The 21,072-nt window shown below is 33.9% G+C and overlaps 4 protein-coding genes across 4 annotated transcripts; 1 reads left to right on the forward strand and 3 right to left on the reverse strand.

The window, feature by feature from the left end:
- Positions 1–3,527: 3,527 nt before the first annotated feature.
- On the reverse strand, positions 3,528–5,693 carry TRIADDRAFT_51743 (uncharacterized protein; the record flags this gene model as incomplete). The annotated part of the gene is made up of 4 exons (XM_002108593.1): positions 3,528–4,141; positions 4,254–4,440; positions 4,545–4,587; positions 4,837–5,693. The coding sequence occupies 4 exons, from the start codon at positions 5,691–5,693 to the stop codon at positions 3,528–3,530; spliced, it is 1,701 nt and encodes a 566-aa protein (XP_002108629.1).
- A 4,048-nt stretch (positions 5,694–9,741) lies between these two features.
- TRIADDRAFT_36940 (uncharacterized protein) lies at positions 9,742–13,575 on the forward strand (the record flags this gene model as incomplete). The annotated part of the gene is made up of 14 exons (XM_002107798.1): positions 9,742–9,811; positions 10,637–10,692; positions 10,883–10,951; positions 11,050–11,122; positions 11,222–11,351; positions 11,438–11,504; positions 11,631–11,737; positions 11,816–11,909; positions 12,023–12,146; positions 12,265–12,359; positions 12,495–12,613; positions 12,723–12,842; positions 12,911–13,040; positions 13,132–13,575. 14 exons carry the CDS (start codon positions 9,742–9,744, stop codon positions 13,306–13,308), a joined length of 1,431 nt encoding a protein of 476 aa, XP_002107834.1. The 3' UTR covers positions 13,309–13,575.
- A 1,284-nt stretch (positions 13,576–14,859) lies between these two features.
- On the reverse strand, positions 14,860–16,264 carry TRIADDRAFT_51745 (uncharacterized protein; the record flags this gene model as incomplete). The annotated part of the gene is made up of 3 exons (XM_002108594.1): positions 14,860–15,248; positions 15,537–15,701; positions 15,952–16,264. The coding sequence occupies 3 exons, from the start codon at positions 16,262–16,264 to the stop codon at positions 14,860–14,862; spliced, it is 867 nt and encodes a 288-aa protein (XP_002108630.1).
- Positions 16,265–18,726: 2,462 nt separating this feature from the next.
- Positions 18,727–19,977, reverse strand: TRIADDRAFT_51746 (uncharacterized protein; the record flags this gene model as incomplete). Its single annotated transcript, XM_002108595.1, has 3 exons — positions 18,727–19,082; positions 19,339–19,497; positions 19,668–19,977. The coding sequence occupies 3 exons, from the start codon at positions 19,975–19,977 to the stop codon at positions 18,727–18,729; spliced, it is 825 nt and encodes a 274-aa protein (XP_002108631.1).
- Between the last annotated feature and the right edge of the window lie 1,095 nt (positions 19,978–21,072).

Consider the following 21,072-nt stretch of genomic DNA (forward strand, 5'->3'; position numbering starts at 1 on the left):
CATTATAATGGATCAATTCGTAGAGAATTTTATATTCTATATATATTATCTTGACACAAAAAATAGAGTTTCCGACTATTATAAAAGGAAAAAATCATTATTGCGGCTCTTTATATTAATCCACTTAAGAATTATAAGAAATTTTGTTCATGTTAGACGAATATTCATGCGATTATGATCATGAATATAGATCTGATGTGGTAGCATACGATTACTGCAAAATGTGGATACGTTATCCTCTTAGATTGTAATATGATGTAATTAAAGTTATATTCGGCAATTTTATTCTTGACAATGATAAATGTTTGCAATATGTAAGCATGATAGAGTAATGCATTAAATTGTCACTTATATTGTAATTTGAAAATCATGATAATTAGGTTATAATAGAAATTTTATATTGCAGTTGTTTGAGAAAATCTTTTGTTGGTAAATATTATTGAAAGTATAAAAATTGAATTAGATTCGTGGAAAAATAAAACTTTATGTTAGATATAGACTGATAAACGTATTACCTATAAGAGTTATTTTGACTGTGCTTATCGATTAAAGGTAATGAAGGAGATTTTACAATCATTAATGCTAAATTAGAGGGATTGATAGAATCTGGTTAGTTTCTTTCTCTTCTAGTTTGTACCGTAATTTAATGTTAACTGGAGGTAACATATATGGAAAATATTGGCGTATCGTGTCCTAAAATTTATTGTGAAAATTATAACTATAGTGATTCCTACAGTAAGCATCAATGGTACGTCATATAAAAGTACTATAGTTACTAAACTTAGCCATCTAATTCTTGACGGTAGTAGGTAACATGGTATGCCGTTGATTTGTCATCAGATTCGACAATCCAAGTGCATACAGTTTTACAGTATAGGCCTAATATTCGGTATTGTACTTTTTGCAATACGCTTTAATACAATGTTAATAAATTATAATTAATCAATCATTCATTTTGGAAATTAAAGACATACATAAATATTAGCGATGATGGAGATATTATATCGTCCCAAACTAATCAGTATGCCACTTAGTCCAATCAATCATATTGAAGATAATTTATGTACATTGGAATACTAGGTCTAATAGTTATAAATTGAGAGCTTATTAATAATACGAACAATATTTCTCAGCAATAGCTGTATAATCTATTGAAACATAATAGTATGATTTGATTCTTTGAAGCGATCTTTCTCGTTAATGCTGATATACTGTTCAATCAATCCATTAGTTGACCGTTTATGCATTTCAAGGAAATATCAATTTTATTTACTTGATACCATGACAGTATTGTAATAGTATTAAGCACAGTTTATTGACAATAATTTATGTCGTTACCGTATCTATAAATAAAAGTTCTTTAATGCATTTTAGCAATACACGATCATACAGTAACTTTCTAAGAACTCTAATTAATCTTGCATTAGTATGTAGGTAAAATACTTCCTTAGGAAATTTAACCAAGGATACAAGGAGGTTTCTAAGCTAGTGTTAAACAATAATTCTACAATTATAGAAATAACCAAAATAGTAATTAGTTACCTATTCATACAGACCTTCTACTTAACAAAATAAGATACTCCACTATCATAATTTGATTAGCAAAAATTAATATTTTAAGTTAATGATAAATTATTTCCTTTTAGTCTATTAAATATTGCAATTTATACTTGAAAATTTAACATGTTACACTGCTAGAATCGATACGTAGTATGATATGGAAGCCGTATTATAATAATTGATAAAATAATTGCGAACGACTATTTATACTATAAATGTCTTAAAATCTCACGCCTAATAAACAAATGTTTTATATTCTGCCTGCTGACATTACAAAGTGTGTTGGTATAAAGACGTACTGTAAGATACTTGTATAAGTAACCTAAAGCTAATTCGTATATAAACACAAATATTATATAATTGTATCCGAAAGTAATAATAATACATACCTTACGGAATACATTTCTGCTTTGGTCGAGAATACCATGCCGTGTAAGTTCCTCAATGTTTGAAGAATTACTTTTTATGAAGTTATTGCGCTGTGCACTGTAATTAACTATCTATGTTTCAGTCTAAAGTGATTTTAGTAAAGCTATCTTACAGTAATGAATACAAATTTGATTATATATTGTTAAAATTACACATACTGTGTTGGAATTTATTTCGTATACGATACAGTGAATACTCATATCCTGTGCATCATAGACAAAAACTTGATGATCATTAATTGCCCAAAGAGGGCTAGCACTTCAACTTAATAAGTTGTTTTGACAGATTGGTGTATAGTAGCTTTAAATATATATATATATATATAAGTGCTAATATTTCTATTACATTTGTTGAACAGAGATTGAGAAAAAGGAGGGGACCATAATTTGCTTTCAAGTTGCAAGGTGATAAAATAATAGATGAAAAGGTAAAAAGTAATAGTACATATAAAAAAGCATGTATAAATAACAAGATTGGTTTATATTGTTGCAAATCCGAAATTGGTTATTTCGTATGCATATGAATTATTCATTATACAAGAAACTAAAAGCAGTATAAAAAAAACACGAAATGAATGCTGCTACTTTGAGCTATGGGATCAGAAAATCTAGTTTACAATTTATTAGCTATCTTACTATACAGTAATACTTTTTCAATAGAAAAATAGTATTAATGTTACACTATGGAGGTGATATACGTATTTAGTGTTTAAATATAATAAAATATCTAAACATTGCTTTTTATATTAGTGTAAGAAAATACGTTTACCTTCTTTTGCTATATTCTAAAAATAATAATATTATTATTCTTCTAGAAGTACAGTATCTATACATCCTCAGAATTCCCTATATTATAGCATTATTACTTGATATACTTGTAGTTAATAGTGGTACTACATACGTAAAAGGAGAAACTACTGCTTATAAATATTTGCAAATGCCAGAAAGCAAACCGGTTAAAAATAATAGCATACAATATTTGATATCAGTTGGTAAGAGCAATCTTCAATATTATAAAGGGACGAAAAATCAACAAGAGATCAGATACAATAATTACAGTCACGGAATAGATTGAATATGATGATTAACTTTCTATTTTAGGTACAAGAAAAATAAGGAATGTAATTCCTGACCTACTTTTTTATGTGATAACAGGCGAATTAAATATATATAAAAAGGTTTCTTTGAGAACTAATGCTATATGATAGCAAATTTTAAAATAGAAAAAAAAATAGCTACTGCAAAGATATTGTACTTGCAATCGATAATCGTTGCAATATTTCGTCATATACGTAAATTGTCTCTATTAAAAGTACATGAGCTGATAACAAATTACTTACATCACTGTCATAGACACATCATTTAAAATCATAACTTCGAAGCTTTAAAGACAAATGACTTGATATTTAACTAATATGAATAAGCTTCAATTTATTTACCTATGAATACAAATGAATACGCTTACAATTGAATAACACACACATTTAAACATTGTTTTGAAAAGAATTTCATATGACCGTCTGTGCTGTGAATTGTTCATTATTTTGCTTGTAAATCTCCTAATGTACTAGTTCCCATCCATAGATCGTCGTCGTCACTATTAAGCTGGGCTATCAATTCCGAATTTAACCGATTTAGGCTGTTATTAAGGTAATCAGTTTTACTTTCTTCGGCTGCAATTTGATTATAAATTTCATCAGTGGCAATGGTATCGGAATCGTTGTGTGGTGAAGCTGAGCTAAGGAATAAATCTTGTCCGAAAAGCTCGCGCGCTGCCTCTTCGGCTGTCATGTTATCTTGTATATCCATTTCAACTTCAGGTACCATTTGCTGGCTATCTATGGCATATAAGCTAGGCGTCAAAGGTCTACATTCAGTCTTGAACATATTATAGTTATTGCTGACTTGAATATCGTGACTAAATGAGCCTGGCATGGTTGCATTATGACTTGCGCCGATATAATTATGGTGTTCTGAAATTATATCATAACTAGGTATGTTGGCATAATTAATATCTTTCATTTCACCAATTTTATTATTATTATTGTTCATTCCTCTCTTATGCTCGCTCTCGTGGTCTTTACTTATTTTAACATTGTTTTCTCCTATGCTTTTATTCGAGCCACTCTTTTGCCACAAACAATCGAATAACTCTGTAATTATTGAAATAACCATGATAAGATCCAAGCCATAATATGTTTACGGTTAAAATAATTATTAACTGGTAGAAAGTATGCTTTATGGTACTACAAAATAATTTTTTACCTGGGTATTTCATGCTTGCTCGGATGTCGTCAGCGTACTTCTTTTGCAATTTATCTATTTCTTTCTCGATAATTTCGAGGCGATCGGGTGACATGGCCCATAGACTGCCTTTTTTGTGTGACGTTCCTTCAGGCCTTTCTTTTTTCATAAATGTTTTATTTAGAGATAAGTTATGTCTTACGGAGTTCTACAAATTTTGAACGAAAGCAATCAGAATAGACATCATCAACATCATGCTGATACTTTTTGTGGAAGATAATTTAGGTACCAATAGATTATATTAGCTCATACCTTCCATCCATCAGGTGCAGTTAGAAAGTATGGAAAGTTCTCTCTGTTAAGTAAGATAGCAAATGGAGATAATTCGTTATTGGAGATATTGGGTTACAGTACTATAAAAGCATGCCATGGTTTCTAATTTTCATGTTAAGAGTTTATACAGTTTAAGGACACAGTAGTAATAATTACTATTGGTACTTATGCGGTGGTTGTTTAAGTAATACTTGACTTTCTATCGCGATGTCATCAATGTGAAATGGGTAAAACAATTTGAGTTGAATTGGTCATGAACATCATCACTTACTGGATATACTTGTAAATATCGCTGACAGGTAATTTTCCACTATTGCTATTTTTCAACGCCATCGAAATGAGGCAAGAATAGGAATACACTGGTTTTGGCCAAGGACGTTCCATATTTGATTTATTGGCATTGTTATGTCCAATTGAATCGACATCTTTAATTGGTACATTAGTGATGCAATTCTTGTTGCAATTGTTGTCATTGACATATATTTGCTGTTGGATTGGCCCTAAAGGGTTGTTTTCGTCAGTAATATTGGATGGACTTGGATTCATATTTTTCTTGGGAGTAGTGACAACGTTATCGATCGCCGCTGCTGGACTACATCGATCCATTTGAATTTGGTGATGCCGATTATTGATCATACCGGAATGGACAATAATTGGTTGCATGGGCATGGAACTAGTCGATACGCCTGCAACGTTGGTCATGATCGATTGTTGCATTGCTGCTGTTATCGATACTGGATGAGATACTAAGTAGGAATCTGGATTATTCATTTGGCAATTATCTACTGGAGATGGTTGTTGGTGTTGCATGGCTTGGTGAAGTTGTTGTTGTTGTTGCTGCTGCTGATCACATGTAGGATTAGAGTTATTATTAGGGATATTAAGTGAGTGAAGCCAACCTAAACTCGTTAAATCATTCGGTGATTCATAATTTGCATGCATTTGCTGATGCTGCTGTTGTTGTTGTTGTTGTTGCTGCTGCTGTTGCTGCTGATGCTGATGCTGCTGATGCTGCTGCTGATGCTGATGCTGATGCTGTTGCTGTTGCCCTTGTTGATCGAAATTTTTAGCAATACCATCGTTGGCAACTTTCAATTTTTTACTTTGTTGTCTTTTCCGTGGTGACATTACTTGATAATTGGCTGATAAGTCTTTATGCTTTTTATAATCTGCTGGATGATAGATAGCAATATTGATGATAGATGACATAATCAAGAAAAAGAAAGAAAAAATAAAAACTAATTTGAAGTCAAAAAAATGGTTGAAAAATTTGAAGCAATAATGCGTTTAACAATCCACAACTAATGCAATGCTTGAGACCATACGTAGTGATGTTTTCACCATAAATGCTTTCAATCGCAAAGCATAAGATAAGTGCAAAATGGGTCAAGAAGAATGTTATCCCGGTTTTCAAATTGATCAATAGCTTAGGTACGAATTTTCTCCTTGTAGCGATAATATCGATGTAGAAATCAATCTAAGTCGATTTTCGATGGAATATTGCGATGTCGATGATAAGCAAGACTGCCGTCAAGTTGATAATTCAATGATTTACAACTGCGGAATGGCTGAGGTATGAATCAGGTTTTTAAAATTTAAATGATCCATTGTGATTGGTGGAGAATGTATATTAACGGTAACCCTACCAACAAATGATTCATTGATTATTATTGATTGTCAATGAGTCATACAGGACAGCATAAATAGGTCCAACTCATTCTATTAATCAATAGAGAACCACGACCTAGTGTCGGTGGCCAATCAGCGTCTACAATCTTACAATGGCCAGGTATTACTCATCCAGTCCAGTACAGTACAGTACTGTACAGTAGACCAGACCATTAAGACCTTTAAAAGCTGTACAGTACAGTACGTACGTACAATACTGGACAGTCTACAGTGTACAGTACCTTTGCATTCAGTACAGTACAGTACAGTACAGTACAATGTGGACGGGCTAATTTCTATGATTTTGGTGCAAACAGATAGATTAAATTTTTTTTTTTTTTTGGACAAATTTTATATCAGTGTAAACGACTGGACGTTACAAACAACCTGAACGGGAAATTTGCACAATTGTACTGTACGTGTAAGAAAAAGGAGATTAATTAATTGCTTATGAGGAAAAGAACGAAGCAGAAATAAACAAATTTATACATTAACAGAGTTCATGGCTAAAGTGTCACGCAAAGAGGTATTCTACTGCTACATACCAGCCATCGGAGTAGATCCGCTTCATGTCACAGAAAGTTGTTTACTCTTGATATACTGTACTGTACAGTACGTATAGCATTAAATATAGAAAGTAGTAAAAGTAGATCACTAGCAGATGGTTACTACCGTGGTTTATATAGCAGGAATAGATAGGTGTGGTGATCGAGTGATGCAATCAATATTATTTGAAAAGCCAATCAAACGTGCATTGCACTTTTGCATACTGAATAGTGAATTGAGAAAATGATTATTCATACTTAATCAGAACTTAACCTTGTACATGGTCATGTACTGTAGTTGACTAGAACTTGTGCTTTATTAATTATTTGTATAGGAAGGCGCCACAATACCGGAAACATATGATCACGATAGTGGCCTTAGGTTTGGCAATGGCCATAATGTACAGTATTATAGGCTATAATATAGTATATTACACCGCAAGCTGCAACGCAGTGCAAATAATTTCATGACGCCCAAATGTGTTGTTACTGTTTTTAGAACATAAAATACATCATATTAAATACTCTAGTTAAAGTTGCGCAAAAAAAAAAAATGACGTTCTATTCTCAAAATAGTAAATTAGAATTCAGATGAGTACGATATTGGTATGATGGAACGAGTTGAATAATATACTCACGTATACCGGTATACATACGATATACGCATATACGAGTATACGAATATGTACGTTTCTATGCCATTAAAGGTTTGCCTTTAATGCAGCCCTAGCGTCGTATCGATCGATAACTTGTTCAGTAGCGATAGAAAAAATAGAAATTCAATAAAAAATAATACTATAATGTAATACGAAGTAGGAGAAGGATCGAATGTCAAAATCAAATCATTCTAGATCATTTGGAATAGTTAACACATGCTAAAGTATAGGTCGGAACTACATGAATATCAGAATCTATAAAATTATAATGACATTTCGAGTTGTAGCTGTTTAACATTCTACGTAATTGCATATTCATCTATTGCACCGGCAACACTACTATATACAATTATTGTACATCCAGTATAGGCGTATTGTTCTATACAGTGAAGAAACAAAAGAAAGGAGTTATACTAGCTCAGTAGAACAAATTATGGTTATGTAGTCATGATTTTAGGCTTATTCTCCGCTCATTTATTTTGAATGAGGATTCACCAAGTGGCGCTACAATATATCGAATCATAATGACAGCTGAATCTTTAAGGACAGGAAATTTACTGCATGACTTGTTAAGACCAAACACACGGCAAAGAGTGACAGATGGAGGTTATTATTAAAACGTGTTATATGGTAGGATGGGTTAAGCATCTTGTAATAGTTAATTCGTATGGCCGGTTTTAGCAAGTGCAGGTGTTTATTTGAGAAAATAGCTGGTTCGTTAGAGTTTATTTTTACACTTGTAAGGGTAATAAAGCTATGGTAAATTTACGTTTAGTTTTAAATAAATAAATTAATTTAATTAACAGTAAATTAAATTGAACTGTTCCAAGTACAGTACATGCATCCAAAAAGCAATCATGTATTGATTGATTGATTTAGTTTTTATTGGAATTTATTTTACTGCTATTTACAGATAGGTAGATATTTGCTTCCTTTATAGTATGAACTAAAATAGAATTTATCAACACTCCTGCTTCCCGGAATATGTGAAAAGTGCTTCTGTAGAATGATTTCAGCTAATTGCAGTAGATATATATTAGTGGATACAGGATACGATGCCGTGTCGAGCTCGAGTTTAGAACTCATGCTTCTGCAAACTGTAATCTGCGGTGTGTCACAGTCTAATCATCGTGGAGTACAGTAAAGTACTGCACAGTTCTGTATATCTGGTTACGGCCAAAGTCGGTAATGCAGCCATTAGCGGTATATTGGCTGGCCAGTTTCATACCTATTGCTTTTAAATAAAATTTGCATGAACGTTTGTAGCTATGCAGTTAAGCAAGGCTTTTGCAGCTAGGCATTTAGCATGACCATTATACATGCTTTACTGTCAGAAACAAACTATCCAAGTGGCCTTTGCAAAAGAAAAGACTTGACTTTTCTAGTCAATTTAAGCTTACAAAAACATAATCTACTTGAAGTACCGAAGTTATTATTACATTACAGTACAGTATACCGTGCAGTATAAGACCACTATTACAGGGACGTGACGAGCCCTCTAAAATGGCTGAAAGATGTTAATGTTCAGCTACAGTGTTGGCTTAAATTATGTACTCAAATTTTGAAGAAATGTAGTTTCAATTTGGCTCCAATTTCCTGCAGACGGATCAGTACAACCTTGAGCAATTGGCTCTTGATGTTTTGATTACTTTTTATAGAAGTATTAGTCGCTCCGCCATTTTACAAGTCACGTTGTAATACATGCAGGTCTTACGTCTTCATGGAGAAGTTCACGAAATGAGAGGATCAGCCGTGTTCTACACTGTATAACTTGTACTAAAGTATGGACTCGATCGCTATTGTACTGTAGTGCGTAGTATGGTCAGAGATAGAGACCAGAGTCAGGCAAGGCCTACTCTCAGTAGTCCGTGCCGCAGTCCATCCGTTAGTAGTTCATAGTATGGGTAAGGTACTGTACAGCGGCATTACACACACAACTCGCAAGTGGCAACTACAGCCATTGGCAGTTGTATCAGACGAATAAAAAATTCTAGTGCCACAGTACTGCACTGGAACGGTACAGTGACGATACGGTTACAGTACTGACGTACTGTACTGTACACTGTAATTGAGGGTGACACAGCACTGTACTACTGTAGTGTTGTTGAAATGTGCGCATGCGTATTGATTAGTGTACAGCACAGTACTTACATTACAGTAGTTGGAACGGTCAAGCATGGCGGCGTCGGTGAGTGATTACTGAGTTACTACCATGTTCTAGTCTGCAAAAGTGGAGATCTTTCACTATGTTTAAATATAATTCTCTTGCATTTTGATAATATAACGTTTTAATAATATTTCTTTGATATGTTACAGGCAGCAGCAACTGCAGGATCAGTACAGGAAGTGAGAGAAATTACTCGAGTTGAGCGAATCGGTATGAAAGACCGCTTAAAAATTCGAAATTTCTTGTTCACTACTCTTCAATGCCTATTATTTGCTACCGAATACCACAGTAGTTTGCAATGTACTAGTCTTAAATTTATGTTTTACTAACGTTGCTGGATCCATGCTGCTTACTTCAATCAGCTAAATTTATTTTTGACAGTTCATGTAAAGAAATTCCAGTGACTCCTTTAATCCTAAACTGCAACTTGCTTTCCTAGTAAAAATTTCAACTACAGTACTGTACAGTATATACAGTAGTACGCGTACTTACAGTACTGTATATAGTACGCGTACTGACAGTACTGTACAGTAACAGGTTACAACGTTTTGCGCGCTAACAAATTTGCACTTTCCAATACAGTAATATGATTCGTAATAGAGCTAGATTACTACGATCAAATTTCAATCATGAAAGTAAAGTCTTATTTGGACCCTTGGATATCTGCTATTTACAGTATTCTAAAATTTTAATTTTAAAGCATATCCAGTACAAAGTGGAGTAAGTGATGCTGTTTATAGCTAGCCTGTTTGGTTAGTAGCGTAGTCGCTGTCTCCTTACTAACATTTTTAATTGCCTATTCTGTCAATATATATCTCAGCAATGACAATAACTTACACGCCAATATTTATAGTTTATGTTAGAGAAATGACATATGCACTTCTTGATATCAAGTTGACTCGAGAGATGTCGATACGAAACATTCGACAATCACTTTACCTGATTTTGCCAATGTGCGCATAAGGATTTTGTTTTAGACGCTTCCATGATAGTGATTTGTTAAGAGGACTCTTTTTGAAACTCCTGCATGGATAGGTGCTCACTCTCATGTCAGAGGCTTAGGCTTAGACGATGCTTTAGAGGCTCGCCAGGTACCGTTATAGTAATTTTCTATCTTTTGCTACTTCGTGTGTTAATGTCGATATTTGAGCCAATGGCCAGAGTAGTATGTTATGAGCTATTACAACATTCTATAAAATGGGACTATTTAATTATAGATTTGTAATGTTAACTTTAAATTGCTAGTTTATAAGTTAAAATTTTTATCAATATAATGTCAAGGTTTCGCAAGGAATGGTAGGCCAGCTCAGTGCTAGAAGGGCAGCAGGAATTATTCTTGAAATGATTAGGGTAGGTCGTAGCTGGAAGATTTGCGGCTCAAGTATTGTGCATAACTGTTGTGCTTTTATGTACGAATGTGATAATTATTTATTTATTATTCCATTTAGGATGGAAAAATTGCTGGTCGCGCTGCATTAATAGCTGGACATCCCGGAACTGGGAAAACAGCTATTGCAATGGGTAATTAGAATTACGATGAGCGATTTAGACTACTGTCATACATCTATCGAGTACCCTAAATATCGGTGTCATATGTCATTTCTTTCTGGTGATACAAAGGTATGGCTCAAGCTCTTGGCACAGATACACCCTTCACAAGTATAGCTGGCAGCGAAATATTCTCCCTCGAAATGAGTAAAACGGAAGCATTAACGCAAGCCTTCCGGCGGTCCATCGGAGTAAGAATCAAGTAAGTTATGAGACTATCAAGTTATGAATATCCTCATATGTATATTTGATGATTGAATGCGTAACAGTTGAATGCAAATATTTTAGAGAAGAGACAGAAATTATAGAAGGAGAGGTCGTTGAAATTCAAATCGATCGTCCAGCTACTGGTTCTGTAAGTTAACATTGTAATATCGTCTGATGCATGGCTAAATGTGTTGCAAATATTCTTTATAGATGTCTATCGGCCAACAAAAATTAGGTTAACTGTCTGAATATATTAACCGTGTTATTGTTTTAGGGACAGAAAGTTGGTAAACTCATATTGAAAACTACTGAAATGGAAACAGTGTATGATTTAGGATCGAAAATGATTGAATCTTTAACAAAAGAAAAAGTTCAAGCTGGGTAATCAGCGACTACTTCTGATAACATCAAAGTTAACTGATACCGTAGAGCTAACATTTATCATATTGGTGTCTTTAGTGATATTATTACAATTGATAAAGCTACCGGGAAAATATCGCGTCTTGGCAGGTCTTTTACACGGGCTAGAGACTATGATGCAATGGGACCTCAAGTAATTACTTTTGTATAAATTTGTAGTAGTTACAACCACTTAGATAGACATATGAAAAACATCGTCTATGTATCTATGTCTTATTTTAATCCTTATTTATATTGATTATGCAGACAAAGTTTGTTCAGTGCCCTGAAGGCGAATTACAAAAAAGGAAGGAAGTTGTTCATACTGTCACGCTTCATGAGGTTGACGTTATCAATAGCAGAACTCAAGGCTTTCTAGCTCTTTTTTCCGGTCTGTATAGAAGCATTACTCGATCTAGTTAGATTATTATCGTATAGTAAATTATGCACAACAATGAAGGAAATTTTGCAAAGTTGCTCATTTTGATAATACTACGCAACTGTCTTAGGCGATACCGGAGAAATAAAAACCGAAGTTCGCGAACAAATTAATACCAAAGTTGCAGAATGGCGAGAAGAAGGAAAAGCTGATATAGTTCCTGGGGTAAGTGTTTATAACTAATGAAATAGGATGTAACACGTGCATAGATTGAAGGTGTATCCTTATTAAGTTGATAACCAGTTTCTAAGATCCTAAACCAACTTGACGTAGTCTTCCTCTGTTGACCTTTGTTGATAGGTTTTGTTCATTGATGAAGTTCACATGTTAGATATTGAATGTTTTTCGTTCCTAAACCGAGCATTGGAAAGTGATCTAGCTCCAATCTTGATTATGGCTACAAATCGTGGCATTACAAAGTTAGTCTTTTCCTTACGCTATTCATTAATAGTACATTTCGATGATTTGGGCATGTAGTTAAGTATTCGTGCGTTAAATTAAAGTTCGGTTTCGATTAAAATCGTATAGAATTCGTGGAACAAACTATAGCAGTCCTCATGGAATACCAATTGATTTACTTGATCGACTTTTAATCATTTCAACGTCACCTTATGATGAGGATGAAGTAAAACAAATCTTAACCATACGGTAATTTACACGTAGTTATTTATACTATTACAGACTGAAGCTCATTTAATTTTTGTTACATTCTAAAGTTGTGAAGAAGAAGATGTCGAAATATCTGAAGATGCTTTGTCCGTGTTGACCAAAATCGGCCAAGATACTTCTCTTCGCTATGCCATACAACTTATTACAGCTGCAAATTTAGTTTCCAGGAAGAGAAAGGTTAGTATGAAAGGAGTGCTGATCTTGCGAAATATTCGTTAATAATTGCAGTCATTGACCTATGATCAATGTTCATATATCTCTGTTAAAGGGCACTGAAGTTAGCGTGGATGACGTAAAGAGAGTTTATGGACTGTTCTTAGATGAGTCTCGCACAATCTCTTTCCTAAAAGAGTATCAAAAATCTTTTATGTTTAATGAAGTTGATGACGAAGCCGCAACAGATCCGAAAGGAGACGCTGATGGCGATGCGATGGACGTTTCTTAGGCGATTACGTCTTGGCTACCTATGATTTTTTAAGATATTTGCCCTTAGAATGCGATGGCAATAATGCTATAGTACTTGTAGTGTATCAACATCGTGTACAATTACGTATTTATAGATATGATATCTCATCTTTGTTCTAGCAGTGGTCAATCCAATAGATTCATTATTGCTATTATTCCTCTATTCGATCGTGCATTTTCTGTCTACGAATTTTCGTGCAACTTATTGTACATTATTGAACATAAAATAGATCGATTACTCGTTTATAATAAATTAACTGAATATTTTGATGCTGACATTTATGGCTAAACCTGAGTTGGTACAGAGCGTATTGTATTAACAATGTTTTGCAGTTGTTAATAGTATGTCTGATTATGGTATCTTTCTAGAAACTAGATTTCACCCTGAGTTAGGTTACTACTATTGTAAAGGAGACCAACTCCATTATACTAGTATAGTGGTTACGTTATTAGAATCAATGCTAAGAGAGTGACGACACGGACTACTAATAGAGCTCTCTTAGTAGTCCCTAGTGACAGGCAGTTGAAATCAAGTATGAGCCTGTAATGTTGTTAGATGTGTCCAATTTATGTTATTTTAATGCAGGTAACTTGTTTCATAAATCGTATCATTGCAGTTTTCATCATATAAATCAGTTATAACAACATGTTACTTTATTTGAATTAATGCTAGGAGTGTAACAGTCAGTTGAAATAAAGTATGAGCTTGTAATGGTTGCTAGAAGTGTCCGATTTATTTTAATGAGATGGCTTGAAAATTGTTTCAGAAATCCTATCAGTGCAATTCTCATCGTACAAATTAGTTATAACAACATTAAGACTCAAAAAACGTGGTACAGCATATATAGTTATACACAAGGGCCGATAGTGACAGTAACGAATACCATTAAAATAAAGGGCTATGTATCACCAATGATAGAATCGTTTGTTTCTTGTAAATAATATTTTAAGATATACAGGAAAAAGTTATATTTTTTATCGTATTACTGATTACCAAAATCTGCAGTTGCTGCAGATATCTTACTGTGCGTGTGTCATACAGCAAAAGTCATTCTCTTGTTGATGATTGGTTCCCCCCCCCCCAAATAAAAAAAGATTTCTTAGAATAATTCGTCATTAGCCAGCAAATACCGTATAATATATTGCAACATTTCATTGGGCAACTATTAAATTAGTGTAGTATAAATGGTATACGCATATGGCAAATGTTAGAAGACATAATTTTATGTCGTGTAACGCTTGCAACAGAGATCCCAATTTTGACAATAAACCAAATAAATGAGGCGTGAATAAATACATGAACACCTAATTTGTCGATTAATTAATTACATTATTCAGTGCAGTGCTGTAATATACGAGCAACTTATTGCGGAGTAGTTTAAATAATGCAGCCTTTAGTATAAAGGAATATTTTAATAAGAGTATGATCTAAGCAGGGTATGGAGGGTTTATTGCGTTGTAATTGTAAATATCTTTACTAACACGTGCAATATTCAGCACGACTTGTTCATCATCGCTTTGCTATTTAATGCTATGGAAGTAGCGTAATTCGATTATTGTTGGATTCTTTACGTGCTTCCTCCTGATGAATCCGCTGATTTAACATGTCCATGATAACCTTTTCAGAGTTACGTATGCTATTTTGAATATTCGTTGCAACAAATGCTAATGGATTGAAGGGTAGTTTAACTGGAGTTCTTTTGAAACGGATACTTATCGGGCTCCGTGCTACACAATCAAGTTTCAATTTCGTAGGATTAAGGTTGAGAAATTGAGATATACGGTGCATTTCAGAGCGGAGGCTTGTTACCAAATTGGAGTAATGCACTATCAGAATTGGACCATCGTAGGCTAAATAGGTTTTATAGTATTTTTCCCAATTTTTACCAGCAAATCTGACGTGATTTTCCCATAAATTACCTGCGTAAAATAGACGTAATTAACTTTCATTCATTTTAATTTTGATGCATTAGAAATGATGCCGTTATACTGTAATAGTAGCAGCCAGGGTATCATTTATACAGTCATCGTATTATTGCAATAAAAGATATTTTAATCAGATTTCTAGAATGATTACACCATCCAAACGTAAGAGACATTTTTTAGTCGTTTATCTCGATTGATAGTATGAGAAATATTGAAAGATGGAATACTTATTTAATCAAGGATAGAAGATATTATACTGCACATTAGTACTGGTACACATACGATTTAGGTATCGAGATCTCGAGGCTACAATTTGTCGGGGTTTAGAATAGAGCCCATCAAAAGAAACGCGAAGGCATTCGAATGGGGAGCGAACCACAACGATGACTTTATCTACAGGACCAACAAGGTTTAAATAGTTAGTTTCAACAGCTACTACCGAGGCTCCTAAAATAGAAGAAAATGGAAAAATGTAGAAGATTAATTGTTCACGTCCCGGCATTAGAAAATGCCTCATCTTAAGGTTGGAGGCTTTGAAAGAAAAGTTTCGTATAGATCAATGTAATAAGGTTGGTATAAAAATTATTATCAAGGTATAAAAGGAGGAGAAAAATTCCAAAGTACAGTACAGTGATCATGTAGCATATCATAAGAGAAGAAGAAAATGATCATCAGCGTGCTGAATAAACCGACTAACCTGTACGACCGTATATATTTCCGACATGATGTCCTGAAATTTGTTGTATTATATAACGAACCCATTGAGTACCACATCCAGGAGGACCAACTAATGCAGTGACAGGAGAGTTACGTTTGATGTAGGATAATCGTTCAGAACATTCGCCTTTGGCTTCGAGGACAGAATAGTAAATTAAACGCGCTGGTGCTACAACGACTAAAACAATAAATATCGATGCCAAAAAAAAGGCAAAAGCGCACTCGCTGGCTGAAAAATAAGAAATTGGCCGATGTTGCAATTTTTGTCGTCGATGGTGATAGAGATTGTCCATTGTAATAAGGATTGCCGGCGCTACGTCTGAGCAACGAGACAGTATGGATAAAACTACTGTACTATGTTGGATAGGACACGATCATTTCGTAGATAATCAATCTCCATGCTGCCAAAGTACAATGCTATCCTATAGCGCTACGTAGTACCTGCTAAACGATTGAAAAAAATGGCCCAGTGGATTGTACTTCATGAATCATCTCTACGAAAGCATTAGCGTACCATTCTACAATCATGGACATACACTATAGAGGCCAATTTTCTGATAGGAAACTGCAATGCGATTTCATCGGCCACGCCGCCAAGTATATTTATTATTTTTATTTATTTATTTATTATTATCCGTAATGAAAGTCAACGTCAGCACAGTTTAGTATAGCTTTTGGACCTAATGAAGACAAGAGGAAAAATTGACCCAAAGGCAGTCGAGCAATATGCAGCCTTTGCTCTTGCACGGTAGACTCAAGTGCTGTACGGTATACAGTACAGTACTGTAATTACTTTCTGTTTCACGTACTGTAGACTCGGACCAAGTACTGTACAGTACGTGTACAGTACAATACTGTCCTGTACAGTACTGTACTGTAGAAGAAAGCTTCAACCATGGTACTGAGTCTGTGCAGTGCACCCTGGAACCATGATACAGTAATGAAGATCGTGTACTCCAGATTGACCTAATTACTGTGCTGTAGATCTTGTGATCTTTATTAAGGTTCAGCAGTTTTTTGCGATTTGTGTTGTATCTCAACTCAAACGTGAAAGGTGCACATTACTGTCGGTCATTGACGATTGATCGCCATTACTGTAATACTGCTGTGTAGATTTTAGATCTTCCAAGTTTCTCGAATCTGTTTTTTTTCTACAGTCCATTGTAAAAAGGGTTACACCAGTACAGTAAGTAATTGGACAAGAAATAGCATCATACTGTACTGTAGTGTACAGTAGAAATTCAGAAAGAGAACTCTACCAGCTGGCACACATTGGGAGATGAGGAAAATGACATCAATTTGTTCACTGTATCGTGAACAAATTGATGTCATTTTCCTCATCACCCAATCTTTCAATGTTATTTTATAATCCCTTTCCATTCGAAAGTAAGAGTGGGGAATGGGGAGATGCGAGTTAGGGTCAAATTTGTTCTTGAGTAGTCCCTGACTCCACACCACTTTACTAAGTATACTCTAGGGCGTGCAGTAGATAGATATTCAATAATTTGTTCGGATTTTACATCGGATGTGTATTCGCAAAAGATCAATTTGGAATGGTTTAAGGGCTCGATGGAATAACTTACCGGCGTTCCTGCCGTTGCCCAGCCAATAAATAATCAAAAGTTACGTTACAATATTCGTCATGTCATTGACTCTTTCCTTTACGACCACTGGCAATAATATCCACAAAAATGCCCAGATGTACTTACACCGTAAGCTGTTATTCCGTATTAACAGTGACACATATTAAAGTAATTTTGCAGGGGGGGGGGACACAAAATGTGGTGCAATCTAGTAGAAGTCAAAAATAAAAAGAAGTGCTTGTATTCTAAGAGGAAAACTGCGATCCATCTGCAAAGATGCTACAGTAAATATAGCAGTACAGTACTGTAATTAAAATGAGCAGAGGAAACTGGCCAGATCTAATTTGAGAATGTATCTACTAGAAATTCTATCGCACACAGTATACACTTAGTACGCTTGCATAGAGAATATAAATGAAGTGCAGTTTCTTAACACTTATACGTATATGATTCCTTTTATTATCAACACAAATTACATTATGATCAGGCATGTTTTCTTTTTTCGACGGTTAATAATCACATTGAACCACATAGTCTTGTAAAGAACAACATCAGGATAGTCATTTTTTTTCGAGTCCAATCATCTGATATTAATCAATAAAAACCGCGTATGCCTGTTAAAATATTGTTCAATTCTGATAAACTGAATGTTATGTATACGCAGTGATAAGATGATACGGTAATAGCGATGAGTAGCATAAGAAATCCGAAGGTTATGCGTATATGAGTGTACGATGTATACTTATAAATATGCTAAGCTAACGCAATAAAGGAGTTTTTAATTACATAAGCTTGTGCGCGTCACGGTGCCACTATTTGTAAAAGTTCTACTAGCCAGAGACATAACACTGAATACTGAGTAATATCGTATCCATTCCTGTTATGGCCTTAGTCTGCAATTATTTTAAGTACTTCGGTGTTAACGCCGATATTACTTCAGTTTTCAATATAATATCCATGATGCACGCTATAGTAACTTTGGATTGTCCATATAATTTATGCGAAAGAAAAATTGTTAACTGAGGAAATAAACGTTGAATGACATCTTATTGATTGATTGAGGAATTATATTATTACTATCTTCACTTTATAACTTTAATCTCGAATATACCATAGAATTGTATAATTGCCATCTTGAATGGATATGTCTATTCATAAATAGACGTAGAACATCATTTATTCGAATTTTTATCATGGCATCGTTGATTGATTAATTTCATGATAGTTATTTTGGAGGTATTAACCAGATGGTGAACTTCAGGCTTAAGCAGTTTATATGGATTAAACGATAACGGGGCGGGCATACGCTTATATTTTCGAATCTTATAACTTCGAGCAACACAACTAAATTTTCTATTATCAGCAGAGATTTTTAGAAATTTAGCTAGTCGATGCATTTCATATTTGAGATTACTCTTTAAATTGGAATGATTAACAAACAGTATGGGTCCACGAAAGGCTAGATAATTCATATATAGTTTTTTCCATAGTAGGATAGCAGAAGTCGCGTGTTTTCTCCATTTATCGCCTACATTTGCAAGGAAATTAAGATTAGTAACAATAACTAATTGATACCAATGTATTTCCGAGATCATACATTTGTATTATAATATGTGATCTCGATCTTTAATGATATGATAATTACGTCTCAAATATATTGAAGCATGGTGAGAGTATAGACAAGGCCAACAAAAAACAAAAAAAAAACAAGACTGAAAAAATTATAAACTATCCTGCAATTATTGATTAATAAAGTTTTATTGCCCACATGGGATATAACTTACTGTGCTCCAAGTAATGTAACCTAAATCGAACATCAGGCAAATGTTGTTTTTCGTAGGAAACACGCATACATTCATAAGGATCTCGAATAATGACGATAGCCCTATCAACCGGGCCAATGAGATTCATATAATTGGCCTCAACGGCAATTGCTGAAGCACCTGCAATCAAATAGGTTTAAGGATACAGTTAATATAATAAATTAATAGATGTGTCCAGTAGTAACTGGCTGAAACATATACCAGTACATTTTAGTCTACTTGTATAAAACGTTGAAGCGTACATAACGATCCAAATGATATCTATTTTTAAAATTCATCCTTTTATTTACCTGTATGGTCGTAGACATTACCGACATGGTATCCAGATATTTCCTGTACCATATAACTTACCCAATCGTTACCGCATCCTGGAGGGCTGACTAACGCTGTTACGGGTACTTGCCGATTATAATAGGATAGGTAATAAGAACATTTTCCAGTGGCTGTTTGAACTGTTAAAATTATGATAAACATTGGTAAAACTACTAAGGTTAAAATTAGAAGCAGGATTAAAAACCAAATACAACGTCGCTCCGATGGTGTTATATATGATGAGGAAGATTTAAAGCTATGGACACGGCCGCTAACTCGGTACCCCATCTTTCAAAAGCATTCCATACGTTGAGTAAAGTAATAAATTATAAATAATCTACTGGAATTTTCACTTCGTTATTCGGCGTTGAAAATGAATATCAGTAGAGTTTATTGACAAAATAGATCTGTTCAGTCTTTATCCGTTGTTTTTAATCATGAGCCACACGCATGATTGCTTGTGCAATGTGCATGGATACAATTCGTTGTCATCTATGCTAATTCTTGAAAGAAACGTTTATCAAAAAGATTGAAGAAACCCTTTCTAAAAATGATCATTTATGGTTCTTATTTAAAACCCTAGAAGACGAGATATGATTTAACGCTATAATAGCTTTATAGTTTATATATAATGATAACTTTGACTATCAATACTAACATCAATTATAACAAAACTGCCTCCGTTCTATTAATCAGTATGTCTCTTTTATGTCTAGACAAAAAGGTGATTTGATTATTGCACTATGTTTAACAATGTACATTGTATTAATTTTTTACCACTATTTATATGATAATTTTCACCATTATTTTAAACGCAAATACGCAATAAAGATAATATTGATAATTACAATCGTAGAGATAAAATGTTATGAATGATCTAGATACACGTATTTGGAGACAAGATGCTACAGACATTATTTTGCTATTTATTAATTTTTATGTCTTAAATTAGATGGCGAAAAGCAAAGAGATTACAGTTTCCTTAACTCATAAATGTAACAAGATGGGCAATCTCAAGGAATATAATAGGGTTTTTTACTTTATATTAAGAATATAGCCAGAGCTATGATTACAATAATTGTCATTACTGTCGATTTTACATAACAAAATTTACCTTATTGATCTATAGAAGACGTTAAGGACTCGTTCACGATCTCTTTGAAAGATCGCTTATGTTATATAATAAATATCAAGATGTATTGTGATAAGAACTTTTACATGCTAGAAGTCGATGCTATCAAACGCAAAGGAATACTCTATATGCAATTTTGAAATTTTGAAGATTTAGTTAGAATCTGCAGACCCTATTCTAATATATTTCGTGAGATTAGCCTATTGTTTGAACACTGACATTAAAATGCAATAGCAGTATTTCGTCACGAC

This window comes from Trichoplax adhaerens, genomic scaffold, assembly GCF_000150275.1.
Source record: "Trichoplax adhaerens TRIADscaffold_1 genomic scaffold, whole genome shotgun sequence".
NCBI classification, from domain to species: domain Eukaryota; kingdom Metazoa; phylum Placozoa; class Uniplacotomia; order Trichoplacea; family Trichoplacidae; genus Trichoplax; species Trichoplax adhaerens.